This window comes from Stegostoma tigrinum, chromosome 6 (genome assembly GCF_030684315.1).
Source record: "Stegostoma tigrinum isolate sSteTig4 chromosome 6, sSteTig4.hap1, whole genome shotgun sequence".
NCBI lineage: Eukaryota > Metazoa > Chordata > Chondrichthyes > Orectolobiformes > Stegostomatidae > Stegostoma > Stegostoma tigrinum.
In genome coordinates this window covers 77,266,653-77,282,330 of record NC_081359.1, presented here as the reverse complement: position 1 = coordinate 77,282,330, position 15,678 = coordinate 77,266,653, and the positions used below count along the sequence as shown (strand labels likewise).

Genomic DNA, 15,678 nt, shown 5'->3' with positions numbered 1-15,678 from the left:
AACAAGAAAAATCTTTTGGGTATGGACTTGATGCATTCCAACAAAGAAGAACTGTGGTGAGTATCAAAACCACTGGTCCATAGCTGATAAGGGAGATGGTGAATATGATGCGGCGGAGTATATAATACAAGGCAGGTGAATCTTCATGTGAAATCCAGAATGGACATGACCAGGAAAATATGACTGGGAAAGAAATTTTAAAAATTGAATGGCTGTCAATATGAAAGGAATCCCAGCTAAACCATTAATTACTACTTGTGTCAAATCACTTCTTACCACAACCAAAGACAAATAGGAAATATTAACCCAAACCCCTACTTAAACCCCCAAACACATGCAAATAGATATAAGCAAACAAACCTGGATGTTATTAATCAAGGAAAGATACTGGAGAAACATAATTCAGGAGCACCAGCCCACAGCAATCAATGAGTATTTCTTTTACTACTTCCAAGTTCCTCCTGATCTTCGATCTCATTATTTCCAAATCCATTCAGTTGTTTTCTGAATGCAGCAGGTGGTTGACAGATTAATTGTTCAATATTTAAGTCACTGGTTTAGAGACAACAACTTCTCAAAATAGGAGAGATTAGCTATCTTTCAGTTCTTGATTATTTTTAAAACACGATCTCTCATCCTCCCGCAGGACGAAACCTCCGTATAACATCCACCGTGTCAAAATCCATCAGGATCTTGTGTTGTTAGTCAGTGGCCTACCGATATTTAGTCAAATTTCACTTCTTCAGTAAACAAAGATCAGGGAAACTTGTCCCATCTTCTTTCTTGTGAAAGAGTTGACTCTGTTGGGGCACAGTTCAGTGGCACAGGCAATCTTAGCCATCTTACTGAAGTGACCATTAATATTTTGCCCAATAAAAGGCAATAAATATTGAAAAAAGTTGATTGTTGGAGACATTGCAGGTAAGCTATGTTATTATCACTTTATCAGAAACACAAGTTTAGTACAGCAATAACCAGGCAGAGAAACTGTGTAGCTGATCCATCAGGCAGATAAAGAGGACTCGGCAGGCAGTGCATGAGTTCCCTTTGGTAGTTTCCCTGCAAACCAAACACAGTTTTGAATACTTTTGGGATGATTGGCATCTGCGGAAGGTAGCAACAGCCAAATTCATTACACATCACTTCTCTATGCTGCATGGTAAAGGAGTAAGTGTGGGAAAGCTATAGTAGTAGGGGATTCCAATATGATAAGAATAGACAGACGTTTCTGTGGCCACAAATGAAATTTCGAGAATGTTGCCGCTTGGGTACTAGAGTCAAGGATTTTTGGAGTGGCTATGTGGCATCCTGGAGTGGGAGATGAGAGGGAGTAGGGGCAGGACAAGAGAATAGGTTAACGGAACATGGGGCCTTGAGAGAGAGAGAGAGAGAGAGAGAGGAACTGAAGGAAACCGGGATTAATTAGAAAGTGGTGTCGGGGAAATTGATGGGATTAAAGGCAGATTAAATCCCCAGAGACTAATAACTTCTATCCCAATGAATTTAAGGAAGTGGCCTTTTTTTATAAAAAAAGCATCCGTGGTTATCTTTCAAGATGCTAGACCATGGAATATTACATATGGATTAGAGGGTAGCTAATGTAACACCACTACTTTGCAAAAAAGGAAGTAGAGAGGAAACTGGGAATTGAAGACTGTATAGCCTGTCATTGGTAGTAGACAGAAGGCAGCAATCCAATATAAAATATTTAAGAGTGGAGCACTTAGAAAGTAGTGACGGGATTGAACAGTCATGAATTTTTGAAAGGGAAATCCTGCTTAGTAAACAGTACTGACGTTTTTTCAAGGATGTAACTCGTAGAGTTGATGAGGAGAAGCCAGTGGATGTGGTTTACTTGGACTTTCGGAAATCTTTGGACAATGTCCCAAGTAAAAGATCAGTATGTAAAATTAAAGCATAGAGAGTTGGGGATAGTGTACTGACATTGATAAAGAACTGCTTGGCATATTAGGAAACAGAGATTAGCAATGAACCAGATCTTCTTCTGCGAGGCAACCAGTGACTAGTGAAGTACTGCAGGGATCGTGCTTGGACACGAGCAGTTTGCAATGTATGTTAATGATTTAAATGAGGGAACCAAATATAATATCTCCATATTTTGAGATGACAAAAGTTGTGTGGAGGGTGAGTTATGAGAAAGGCGCAGGGTTGCTTCAGTCTGATTTGGATAAGTGGAGGAAGTGGACAGGTACATAACAGATGAAGTTTATCCACACTATACATGAGGCTATCCACTTTGATAGCAAAGCCATGAAGGCATCTTGTTATCTGCATGGCAGTAGATTGAGGGAACTGTTCAACCTGGGTATTCTTGTACACCAGCTACTGTAAATAAGTATACAGTGCAGCAGGCAGTAAAGAAGGCAAATGGTGTGCTGGCTTTCATAGCAAGAGGATATCTAGCTGAAGTTGTATAGGGCATTGGTGAGACCGCACCTGGAGTAATTAGTGCAGTTTTGGTGGTCTTCCTCTGAGCAAGGATGTTCTGGCTGTGAAGCGAGTGCAACAAACGTTTACCAGACTGATTCTTGGGATGGCAGGACAATGAAAGAGAGATTAGATCAGTTAGGACTATATTTGCTTGAGTGTGGAAGAATGAGGGGTTCCTAATTACTGGGAGAACAGAGTTGGAGGTCTCAGTCTTAGGCTAGGGATGGTCATTTAGGACTGAGATGAGAAATGTCTTCACTCAGAGAGTGGTGGGCCTGTCGAATTCTCTGCCACAATATGTTTGAGGCTAGAACACTGAATGTTTCAAGGAGAAGTTAAATATTGTTCTCAAGGCTAAGGGGATGGAAGGATATGGGAAGAAAGTAGGAGCAAGATACTGAGTTGAGTAATCAGCCATCATATTGTAATGACAGAGCAAGTTTGATTGGCCGAATGGCGGACTCATGCTGTTTCATTCGATGTTTCTCTGATTTGCCCTTCCTTCTTGACGAACTGCAACATTCATTTGGGAAGGTATTTGCATCAGAAGATTTGCTTTAAGCACTTTCTGGTGCTGTAAGGTTGCTTGTCTGCCACCCTTTTGAAAACTGTGACTCAATCCTGCAGCACTTGACTTGAGAGGTTAAATTTGCAAGGCATAAATTTGTTGAAAACGTAAGTTTCTTTTAAATGTAGGAGTTACATCTCCATAAAAGTAAAGTAGCCATCAGTAGAAGTAAATCTGCAATGTTGAGATATCATTCAATGAGAAACTACAGTACACCACTCAACTACAGAACATGTCACACTTTTCTATTCTGGACATGCGGAAAGACTACTTGTGTGGTAAAACTGAATAAGTAAAATCAGGAGACTGCATATACCTTTGACCCATTTTCGAATATAGCTTTGTTGATTACTGAGGAATGTGCATGGAGCAACCTGCTTTGGTAATGATTACCCTTTTGTGAGAAGTAACATGGCCTTGTTTGTTATTTTACGGCTAGTTTGAATCCCCAGCACCATGGACCTTCCTAATCGTGCCAGTCATAGAGGAGATCAGCAGTCGCCCATAGAAAACTTAAACCGCAGCGAAGATGAGCGCAGCCGACAGTTGGAGCGCCTGAGTCGAGAGGAAGCATACTACCAGTTTATTAATGACCTGAGTGAGGAGGACTACCGACTTATGAGAGACAGCAACCTTCTTGGCACTCCAGGTGAGGTCACAGTATTTTCTGGAGAAACAGAGGTTTTTAAAATATAAGTAAGGAAGAAAGTTCATTTTAATTTCTCAAAACATTATGGTGTGAAGAAACTTCATACCTGCTTTGAGTCGTGCTTTACAGCTTTGTGAGTAACCCTCAAAGAAATACTAACAAATACATTTCAAAAATGGTCAATGCTGTTTGAGGTGAGCAAGACTGTTTGATGTGGTCATGGACAAAGGGGAAATGAGGGTGAATTTAAATTTGATTTGTTCCTTTCCCTTTTTACTTTGGTATCTTATGAGGTAGGCCAAAGGGATATCAATTTTTGAAATAAACGCACAACAAAATCCTTTTTAAGTTGAAATCATAGGTTTAATAGGTTAAATCATAGGTTAAAAATTCAAAATTCAGGAATTTGTTTTGGTACTTCATTCATGTGAATGATTTACTCTCATGTGTATTGTACGATAAAAGTACAATAAAATACAGTGAAAGTCTTTCATTTGTCACTATGATTCAGTGCCATTTTGAATAATCTAGGAATAAGGAGAAAAAATAAGCTTAAAGGCAGTCCACCAGTCCTCACCCAACTTGTCAACAACAATGCCTGTCCTGCCATGTCTCTTCCACTACTTCACTACTATCTACACCAGGCCCAACCACCATGCAAGCCTTCAATACTCGGGTGCTATCTCTTCCTGCTGGGCTGATCAGTCTTTCAATGATTGGTCTGGCACATGTGGCACTGTTGGAGTCACATTTCCTGCCGTTGAACCCACCTCATCAATGTCACTGTGATGCCCTTCTACCATTGCTTCGCTGCCAGCACCGGCCTCAAGCAACGACGAAGTTGCTCATCCTCAGGCCCAGCAGCCAAAGATGGTGCCTATCATGCGACGTCACCTCTCATCTATTCTGATGCCAGATCCTGTGCTTGACCAGAGAAAGTAAATAAGGGCTTGATTTGAGGTCTGTGCTGGGCACGCTGTCCTCTGTGCTTATCCCGATCGAGGTCTGCCCTGGGCTCATTCTCCTCCATGTGCTGGGCTCCTGCCAGTGCTATCCAAGCTCAGGATAAGTGGTAAGTAAAGGTATAGAAGGAAAAGAGAAAAAGAAACGATAAATGGAGACTGTGGAAAAGGTCTGGCTCAGGAGCCCTACTGTGCCAACTTGTCCACTTCTACCATTCACACACATACACATACATGCATTCTCTTGTGCACGCATATGCACGCGCACACACACAAGATGGAAAGAAGCATGTTAGAACTCAGGAATTTCTTTTAAAGATGTTGGTGTTAGTTTGTATGACTTAAAGTCCAGTGATTCTCTGTCCGATTGAGAGCCTATCAGTTTGTTGATCTTTGTAGCAATTTCTTTACGGAAGTAGTTTACAATTCTCGCATCATGGTCTTCACCTGGAGTTCGAACATTTGTAGCAACATGTAGTTAGAATAGATAACAGACCAAGTCTCGAGGTGTTAGTGAACTAATTTGCCTTTGGCTTGTAGAAAGTTCTGAAGAGTTTCAGCAGATTCCAGTCACACAATTAGAGAAGCCATATTAAGGCTCTGGCAGTATTGGCCACTTCTTAAAAGGAGAAGCTAGAATAGTATACTGCATAGTTTACAAATTATGATTTCTCTTTATGCCTTCTGTCCGTTACAATATTATAGTTATTATTAACTCAAAACTGCACTGGACTAGCCATATAAATAGTGGCTACAAGAGTAGATCAAAGGCTATGCATCCTGCAACAAATAACTTAGCTCCTGATTTCCCGAAGCTGGTCGACCATCAAAATAGCACAAGTCAGGTGTGGGGTCCAATTCTCCCCACTTAACTGGACGAGTGTAGCTCCAACAACACAAAACTTGACACCTTCCAGGAATAGCAACCTGCTTCACTGGCACCACATCCACAAACATCCACTCCTTCCACCGCTAATGCTTCGTTGCAGTAGTGTATACCATCAGAGATGCGCTGCACAAATTTACGAAGGATTCTTAGACAGCATCTTTAAAAATCTTTGGCCAGAACAATCTGGAATGGCAAGGGCAGTAGATACAAGGTAATACCATCACCCACAAGTTCCCTTCCAAGACACTGATCATATGGATTTGGAAATACTTTGTCGAACTTTGTGTTGCTGGCTTGAAATCCTAACTCCCTTTTTAATGGCATTGTGTTATTCTTATGCCAATGGACTGCAGCAGAACAAGAAGACAGCTCACAACCACGTTCTTAAGGAATGGGCGGTAAATTGATGGCCTACCTTGTGATGCCCACATCCCATGAAATGAATAAACAAGAATGGATTATGCAGACTCTGGCTCACCGTTATTCAGCAGGAAGAAGAGAAAGGTGGCTAATGCAACATTAGAGTTTTAAGCTTGAGGAAGGACAGTTTTGCGTGAATGATGGTAAAAGTTTGCTAAAATGATCTGGGAAACAAGGTGAAAGTGAAGTTGATAGAAATACAATGGAAGACATTTAACAAGATATTTCAGAATGTTCTGAAAAGATGCGTTCCATTGAGAGAATATCCCAGGGAAGAATTCACCATCCATTATCTAACCAAGGAAGTTGAAGATGGGTTTGAATTAAAAGAAAAAGTGCATTTATCCATAAGTGACATGTTGGAAGATTGGGCAAAATTAATATGGGGAAACTTGAGTATGAGAGAAAACAAGTTTTTTTTTTCCAGGTATTTCAAAGGAAAAGATTTAGCAAAGTGAGCTTTGGTCCACGAGAGTGTGAAGAATTCATGTTAAATCTAATAATAGTGTATGAAATGAACTGGTTTTTGCATCTGTGTTCACTAAAGTATGTAGATAAAATCTTTAAAATAATTGTGAAAAAGAAGGAAAAATGAAGTGAGGAATATAAATATAAGTAAAATCACCAGGGAAACAGGACTGAAAATTGTTTGGTAGTTTTATTCTGGGGTGGTCTTGAACCTGTCTGCTGAAAAAGAAGCGTTGGTTTCAGTTTTACAAAATTTCTTTAACTCTGGAACGGTCCCATCAGATGAGGAAAGCGTGCATGTAAGTCCTCTGTTCAAGAAAGGAAGGAGACACAAAGCAGGGATACTACAGATCTTTAGCCAGTATATCATAGGAAAATGTTCAACTTTTAGGAGATTATTAGCGAGGCGCTTCAAAAATCTTAATGCAGTTTGAGGGGTTGGTGTGGTTTTATGAACACAGAGTAATGTTTGACTAATTTATTGGTGCTCTTGGAGGGTGTACAAGTAATGCAGATAAGAGAACTTATGGATATGCTGTACGCCCATAGAAAATGCACATCGAATATCGCTGTCAAATAAGAACTGACACAGCAGGTGGCAAAGTAGAGGATGTTGTGTGGCATGTCTCTTCTTGTCTGACCTTGCACATTTCACCTGTCATTCTTCTGACCTCCGTAGAATATAGACTATGTGGTCGGTGCAATCTTGAATAGGCAGAACCTTCATGGTAAACATAGCCAGTATAGGAATTGAAATCATTCCCTTGGCATCACTCTGCATGGCAAACCAGCTGTCCATCCAACTGAGCTAACAGCAAAATATATTTCAACTGAACATATAGACTATATCTTGGGCTGGTCAAAATGTTCAATAACTGCACATAAGCTAGGCCACTCTGCCACTGAATATTTTTTTGAATGGGACTTGTTCTACTTGTCATTGCTAATTGTTTATATCTAATATTATTTTGTACCCCTACCACCTCTAAGCTACTGTTCAGCAGATACCTAATTTATATCTGACTTGCTCTTGTATTATTGTGGGATCACAGCAGTGCCGAACACTTGATTAATCGAAGCTTGCCCAGAAGCAATTATGTGATGAAAATACATGATCGGTTATTGTTACTGTTTGGAAACTTGGATTCTAAAGTCAAAGGACCATGGGTAGCTTTGAGATAACAAGCTGTAGAGCTGGATGAACACAGCAGGCCAGGCAGCATCAGAGGAGCAGGAAAGCTGACGTTTCGGGTCTGGACCTATCTTCAGAATTTGGATAGCTTTGTTTGATTTTTTATTTCTATATTGAATGTCTTATGGGGAATTTTAGTATCATTTTGAATCTAAATGAGATGTGGATTGTCTGAAGTTCCGTTGATATGCATCTAAAGAAGTCTTGAAATACCTTGAGGTGAAGAGTTCGGTGCATTAGAAACAAGGATGAAGAAAGGTATCCTATGACTGAGGAAGCCCGAAGAAACTCAACTATTCACAAGTTCAGGCAGTGGATGCAGGTCCCCTCTGACTGAAAAGGTCTTATAAGTACAGTTTTCTCCAAAATAATGATTATGGCTGAGTGGCTTAAAAAATTTCCTGACGCTGAAATGTACTAGAAGATGAGAGCTTATAAAACTCGTGTATTTGCTCTGCATGTATTCAGAATTCAACAAATTTCCAGAAACCAAACCAATTACAGCATTGTTATTAGATCTCTAATTTCTGAACATATGTTACATTCTTCAAGGTCTGTGAAAATTAATAAATTATTCCCCAGAGTTATTGTTGGAGGCTGTAACTTAATCTCATTTTAGTAGCTACACATTTCACCCATGACTCCCAAGTGAATTCAAGTAGCTTAAGAATGAATATAATAGTGTTGTAATGTTTATTTTGAAAGTTTGGAATATCTGCTCAAGCTGAGTCACAATCTAATGTTGGTGTTATTTTGGTCTTGTGTATTAAAAAAACATGCATATATTGACAGATATATATGTCAATGTTAACTGTGCAGTATCTGTGGGGGAAAGGAAAGTTAACATTTTGGATCCCATGACCCTTCTTCAAAGCAGTTCCAAGTTTTTCCAGCAATTTCTCTTTTATTTCTGATTTCCAGCATCCGCATCTTTGTCTTTTTAAATGAATATGTTCAATATTCTCTTTCATGGTTGCTTCAGGTGAAATTACAGCAGAAGAGCTGCAACAGCGTTTGGATGGTGCAAAGGAGCAATTAACATCACAAAATGCTGTTGGAAACTATGAACCTGAACAAAGGCAGAACCAAGGCAAGTTTTGAGTTTGGAGGTAAATTTATAACTGTACAGGCTGCTGGCATTTGGCGGCAGTGCAACACTCCTGCTTAATATTGGGATAGAGTTTGTTGTCTGGTAGTGCTGCTTCATCATACTTTTTCCAGGGCGGTTCAGTAATTAGCATTGCTGCCTCACAGCGCCAGGGGCCTGGGTTTGATTTCCCCCTCTGGCAACTGGCTGTGTGGAGTTTGCACGTTCTCCCCGTGTCTGCGTAGGTTTCATCCCACAGTCCAGAGATGTGCAGGCTCGGTGGATTGGCTGTGCTAAATTGCCCATTGTGTTCAGGAATGTGTAGATGAGGTGGGTTTGGGGAATGGATTTGGGTGGGATGCTCCGAGGGTCGATGTGGACCTGTTGGGCCAAAGGGCCTGTTTCCACTCTGTTGGGATTCTATTCTATTTCTGTAATCTTCATTTCAGTTTATTTTCAGTTCAGTGGTACAAAAGGTAATACTGTAGTATTTCAACAATAAGCGTGATGAAGGTCTTCAGTAATTCCATGGATGAGGGACTTGAGATAGATTGGAGCTGGCCTTACAAGAATTTGCAAGGAAATTGATATAGTTATTAAAAATTGAGTGTTAGGACAAAGTTGACAAGAAGATATCGTTCCTGTTCACAGGCAGTTTGAGAATCCAAGGAAACTAATTTGAAGTGATTGATAAAAGAACAAAAGGTTGACACGAGGAAAAATCAGTTTCGTATGGCAAATGTTCTGGACCATGAAAGTCCCCTTGTCCTTATCTACCATCCGAACAGAATCCCATCCAGAAGATCATCAGACACCATTTATTGCCACCTCCAGCAAGATGCCACCCCCACGCACACATTCCCATCCCCAAAATTCTAGTTTACTGCATTCACTGCTCACAATGCGATCTCTACATTGCAGAAGTGAGTGTACACTGGGTGACTCCTTCACAAAACATCTACGCTCTACTTGCCAAAAAAGACCCTGAGCTACCTGTTGCCTGCCACTTTAACACACCACCTTGTTCCCTGGCCAACATCTCTCCCTCTGGCTTGCTGCAGTGCTCCAGTGAAGCTCAACGCAAGCTGGAAGAACAAGACTTCATTTTATGCTTGGGGACCCTCCAGCCCTCCAATATTGAGTTCAATAATTTTAGGGCCTAAACTCTGCCCTGTCCTAGCCCCCTACCCCACACACCAGGCCTTGTTACCACATAGCCTGTCATTATATACTATTTATTGTTCGTCACTATCGGTCCCCTCCTATTCACCCTCCTAGCCAAATTGTTATGAACTTCTTTATCTATCCCACTGCTCTTCTGTCTCCCTTCAGGCTCTTCTATTGTTTATTCCCTACTCTATCCCCCTCCTTATTTTCTGCACATAAACTGACGTTTTCCCAGCTACCATCAGTTCTGAGGGAGCGTTACCGGACCCAAAACATTGAATCTGATTTCTTTTTCTTCACAGATGCTTCCAGACCTGCTGAGCTTTTCCAGCAATTTTATCATTTTGTCCCCTGATTTACAGCATCTGCAGTTAGTTCTGTTTTAATTACGCAATTGTTTTAGCCTTTCTACATAAATAGTTTAAATCTGATAATCAAAAATTATTTAATTTGGTAAGTCTGGGTTTCCTAAGATTCTAAGATGTAAACACCAGTTAGTGCCATGTGGCATACTGCCTAATAATATCATTTTTAGACTGTCTTTTTGAACACTTTTGTCTTGAAAACGACGGCTGTCCTGTTTCAATATTACAGCAGCAGCATTACTCAGCCATACTGTGCTTGCTTTTACAATGGCTGCGAAAGGAGCAAAGATGCACAAAGAAGGTGAACATTTACTGTAGAAGAAGGCAAGGTGTGCTTGGAATTTTACAAATTAACAAGGAATTTTCCTCAGGAAAATTGAGGTTCTATGCTCTACTGGTGACCTGTGCATTACTTTAAAATAGGCCAAATGCTTTCACAATGGGATCAGCACATTTGTAATAAAATTTTAAAGACTGCAATGACACACAATAATTTTTATGCTTAATTATTCATAGTGTTTATTCCTCCTAGTAAAGTACAATGACAAAGCATGCTACCATGTTTCATTTTCTTTTCATGCTTTGTTTTTTTTTCACCTTGGCTGTTTTTTTGCAATCTGTTTGGAAATGATGCCCAATTCATCCTTCATCCTTTCTGAGACCTTAATTTAGCCCTTCATTGATAGGCACCCAATTTCTGACCCTTCTCAAATGTATGCAATTTTTAAGATTTATTGCATGAAATATTTTTTGCAGTAAGAACTGTGTTACAGAATTTGTCAACTACAAGCCTTAATTGTAAACTAATTTATTTCATTTGGGTTTTTCAACAAGATAGCTCTTGGGATTCACCTTTTTTTATCTACAGTATGTAAGTCTGGACTTAATAGCCATGTACTCTACTAAAGGAAAAAAAAAACAAATAATTGGATTTGAAAATGAAGTAGAAAATGCTAGAAGTGCAAAGCGTGGTTTATTTTCTCTTTCTGTATGTTAACAAGCCTGCAGTGTATGTATGTTTTTGTTTGATCAGTTGCAGTTTTGTTTTAGGTCATGATGAACTGATGCTGTGACACCTAATCCCGAGTATTGTTACAAAGCAGTGAAGTATCTCATTTGGCACCAGCTACCCACAACACCAAAATGTGTATGTGATTTCCTAAGCAATCAAGCTCGGTCTTGTGGTATTTGAAGAATGTGTTTATCTTTCTAACAATGAATGAGATATAATGATGTGTCTAATCTAATTAATTAGAAATATGTTATCTGAGCATCAAGGTAAGAAAATCTTACTGGATGATTTAACACGTTGCACTTTTGTTTCCCTGTATAGGCTCTGACACACCAGGGGAAAGTTCCAGTAGCGATTCCCTTCTTGAGTGGCTAAACACATTCAGGCGTACAGGAAATGCCACCCGCAGTGGACAAAGTGGAAACCAGACATGGAGAGCTGTTAGTCGGACAAACCCCAACAGTGGCGAGTTTCGCTTCAGCTTGGAAATTAATATTAATCATGAGCATGATGCTGGCAACGGTCAGTCTTTGGACCCGTCTACGCTAGAAAATCGGGACAGAAATGTAGAAGATGCTCGACTGCTAAGTTTATTGACTCCTGTTGCTAGTCGTACAAGAAGTCGCACTCGAGCCCACGTGCAAGTGACCAATTTTGGAGGCACAGTGAGAGTTGAAGAACTTGGAGCCGCGCAAGTTAGTCCACCTTTCACTCAAAGGAGTTTCAGAAGTGCAACTATTGACAGAATCACAGGTAGGCTAAGGCCCAGGCGACCAAGCATGAACCGACAAGCTGTTTTAAGTGCAGCAGTTGACCGACAAGTAGGAAGACGAAGAGCAGGACGGCATAGTGTTAGAAGATTGCAGGGAGACAATCAGGAACGTCAAAGTGACCCTGCACAGTTACAAAGTCATAGTGTTCCAACTAGTGTGAGAGAGAGTCGTGCACGCCGGCACATGGAGCAACGTAGATCTTCCAGGAATTTTCAAAACCGACGGAGTCGTTCACCCTTGCATAGAACAAGTGTTCCTGTAAATTTTTTGGATAGGTCTTTATCCCACCAGGAGGATTATTTACAACCAAGACAAAGCACAAGGAGGCAACGGACAACGGACCAATCCACCATGACGACTGAGGAACTGCAGGCTGTCAGCAGCAATCCTTCCTTGCAATCAATGGGTGGTGGAATAATTAGACAACAAGTTGTGGACGAGGGGGATGTAAACCATCCCAGTGGATCCTCTGTAGCTGTTCGAAGGCACCCAACTATTATGTTAGATCTTCAGGTGAGAAGGATACGTCCTGGAGAAAGTAGAGATCGTGACAGTATTGCTAACAGAACTCGATCTCGTGTCCGAATGGCAGAAAATACAGTGACCTTTGAAAGTGACAGTGGTGGTTTCCGCCGTACTATCTCACGGTCTGAACTTGCAGGTATTAGGACTTACGTTAGCACTATCCGTATACCTCTACGCAGGATATCTGAAACTGGGCTTGGAGAGCCATCATCCATAGCCTTGAGGTCAATACTTCGTCAGATTATGACAGGATTCGGTGAACTAAGCTCTCTAATGGAGAATGATTCCGATTCTGAACTTAACCAAAGAGTTCAGCAGGACCAGTCTGAGAGGTCTGATTCAGTAAGCTCGCAGATCAGTCCTAACAGCAGTCTCTTGAATTTAAATAATCAGTCAACTAACTTATTAACAGGGGACCGATCAGAAAGTGAGCAAATGAATGAAAGCATGCAGAATGAAACCCTTGACAATGCTGCTGGAAGCCAAGAGACACGACCAAGTCGAGACACAAACAGTTTAGTGGAAAATGGTACCCTGCCAATCTTGCGGCTTGCGCACTTCTTTTTGCTGAATGATGATGATGAAGATGAGCGCCAGAGGGGTTTGACCAAAGAACAAATAGACAATCTTTTGACTCGGAATTATGGAAACATTAGTGCAGAAAATGAAGTCAGCAAAACCTGCAGTGTATGTATTAATGATTATGCAGTTGGGAACAAGCTTAGAAGGCTGCCTTGTGCACATGAATTTCATATTCATTGCATCGACCGTTGGCTTTCTGAAAACTCTACCTGCCCTATTTGTCGACAACCTATTTTGGGCTCCAGTAATTGATTTGAGAGGGAGTATACAAGCACCCTGTCCATTTTTGGAACCTTTAAGCACTAAAAGCCTGAGTTATAGGAATTTGTAAAACAAATGTTATAGATTCTATTATAGAACCATGAAATACATTCTTATTGCTTCTTGCTGAAGCTTTATTTTTTTAGACTTTTTTTTTGTTGAGCTGAGCACTTTGTCATTGGATTGATTGGAACTGAAAAGTGAGCCAAGCAGAAGTATATAATTGTACATGATTAATCATATCTAATACATTTGTAGATGCAATTATGGATTATAGTGTGCTGTTTTTGTTACAAGATAACAGTGCAAATTAACATAAGGCAATTGTTGTTCAGATCTGACTAATAGTACAAATCATCTGAGTAGAGTTAAATTGCCCTTGATCATTGTTTATGATATACAACATGAAACTTTACAGATTGATAAAATGAGCTTGGTATTCTGCAAATAAAAAAAACACATTTGCAATTAAATAGACTGACTTTTGTGCCGAATTACAATGAGACTTCTGATATTTACCATTGGCAGCACTACTTTAAATTTTTGATTAATCTTAATAAAGAATCAATTGATGTATGTTTTGCTGATATGGGTCTATAAATACAATATTTATTTCATTTTCTCTTCTCTTCCCTGCCCTTCACGGTCACCATACAAACATTCTTCCCTCCCATGCCTGAAAAAGTTTTCACTTTATGCATTTTTGCTGCAAGTTGGGCAAACATGGTCACCCAAAACTTCTGTATATGAAAGAGGTATGTCAGATTTTCTGATGATTCCTGAGACCACTGATGAAAGTTCAACATGATTTTCCAAATTAATATGACCAATTTAGCATTTGAGTACCTTGAATGGAAGGGGCTGTTCTTGTGGATTTGATGAAGCAATCTGCTTTTCTTTCGCAGTTTCATGTGTACCTGGAAAAAGAACCTTTCCTTGCTAATGGATTTCCATTTGACTGTAGTGGAAAGCATAAAATTCAACAGAGCAGGAAAGGTGGGTGCCAGATTGGAATAATGGCTAGCTTTCTGGCCAGTTAGTTGTCCACTGAAAGCTTGCTTGCAGTCATAGCAAGCAGTTAAAGGAAGTGATTTGTTGGCCTTTATTACAACAGAATTTGATTATAGGGGCAAAGATGTCTTACTGCAATTATATAAAGCTTTGATAAGACCAGACTGAGTATTGTGTGGTGTTTTGATTTCCTTGTCCATGGAAAGACAGATTTGCCATAGAGGGAGTGTAATGAGCTTCTCCAAAGTAATTCTTGCGATGAAGAGATTGTTTTCCGGAGTTTTAGAAGAATGGGGCATGTTCTCATTGAAACATGCAAAATTCTTAGAGGAATTAAAAACGTAGATGCAGGAAGGATGTTTTCCTGGACAGAGCCAGAGGACACAGTCTCAAAATAAGAGGCAGGCCACAGGGACTGAATTGAGACATTTCTTCACTCAAAAGCGTGAATGTTTGACATTCTCTGCCCTGGACAGCTGTGGAGACTTGCTTTTTGCATATGTTCAGTGCTGAGATTGATCGCTGTCTACATATCAAAAACATTAAAGGAATAGTGCAGGAAAATGGTATTGAAGTAAGATTCGCTATGATTCATTGAATGGCACAGTGAGTTTGAAGGGTTGAATGGCCTACCCTTCCTGTTTCTTGTGCTCAATGATTTCTAGAGACTGATGATTATACCATTATATTTGTACAAAGGATATTGTGCAACGTCTTATCATTTGTTTATCAGCCAGATCTGTGACAGTAGTGTGGAGCGGAACACTTCAGTGATATTTTTATACTAGTTGAGTACACCTCATTTAGGTGCTAAGAAATGCATTGAATTTGTCAGGTTTTGATGGTTTTTACTTCTACGGAAAAGTAACAGCCTCAAAATGGCACCACTAAACTTTTCAACTTTTAAATTCCTATTGCCACTTTCACCTAGAACCTGCTTTTTATCAGTGGCAGATACCCATCACAACAACATCAGAGTCGCAAAAAATACTCTTTTAAGTTAGGGCTGGTTTGATTATGGTCTGTGGTGAAGGAGTGTTGAAAAGATAAATTCAAATTTGAGGTTGAGAAGAAATAACTGCCTTGAAATAGTTCCATTCTCTAGAAAGTAGGAGTCTGGCATGAATCTTGCATTAATTGGCTACTGGAAGGTTAAAATGTACTCCATTTTCTGGGGCCATGATTTTCGCTTCCCAAAAATTAGACTGAGTTCAAATAAGGCTCTTCAGTGTATGTGAAGGGAATGGCATCCCACTTTCCGAGCAAACAGTTTGAAACTTTAGCATTTAAGAAGTG

General features: G+C 40.0%; 1 protein-coding gene across 1 annotated transcript; it reads left to right on the top strand.

Annotated features, from left to right (window-relative positions):
• Window positions 1-3,463: 3,463 nt before the first annotated feature.
• rnf6 (ring finger protein (C3H2C3 type) 6) lies at window positions 3,464-13,895 on the top strand (the record flags this gene model as incomplete). Its single annotated transcript, XM_048532805.2, has 3 exons — window positions 3,464-3,668; window positions 8,582-8,689; window positions 11,552-13,895. Coding segments are annotated over 3 exons (2,124 nt in total), but the record flags the coding sequence as incomplete, so codon positions are not given.
• Window positions 13,896-15,678: the final 1,783 nt, after the last annotated feature.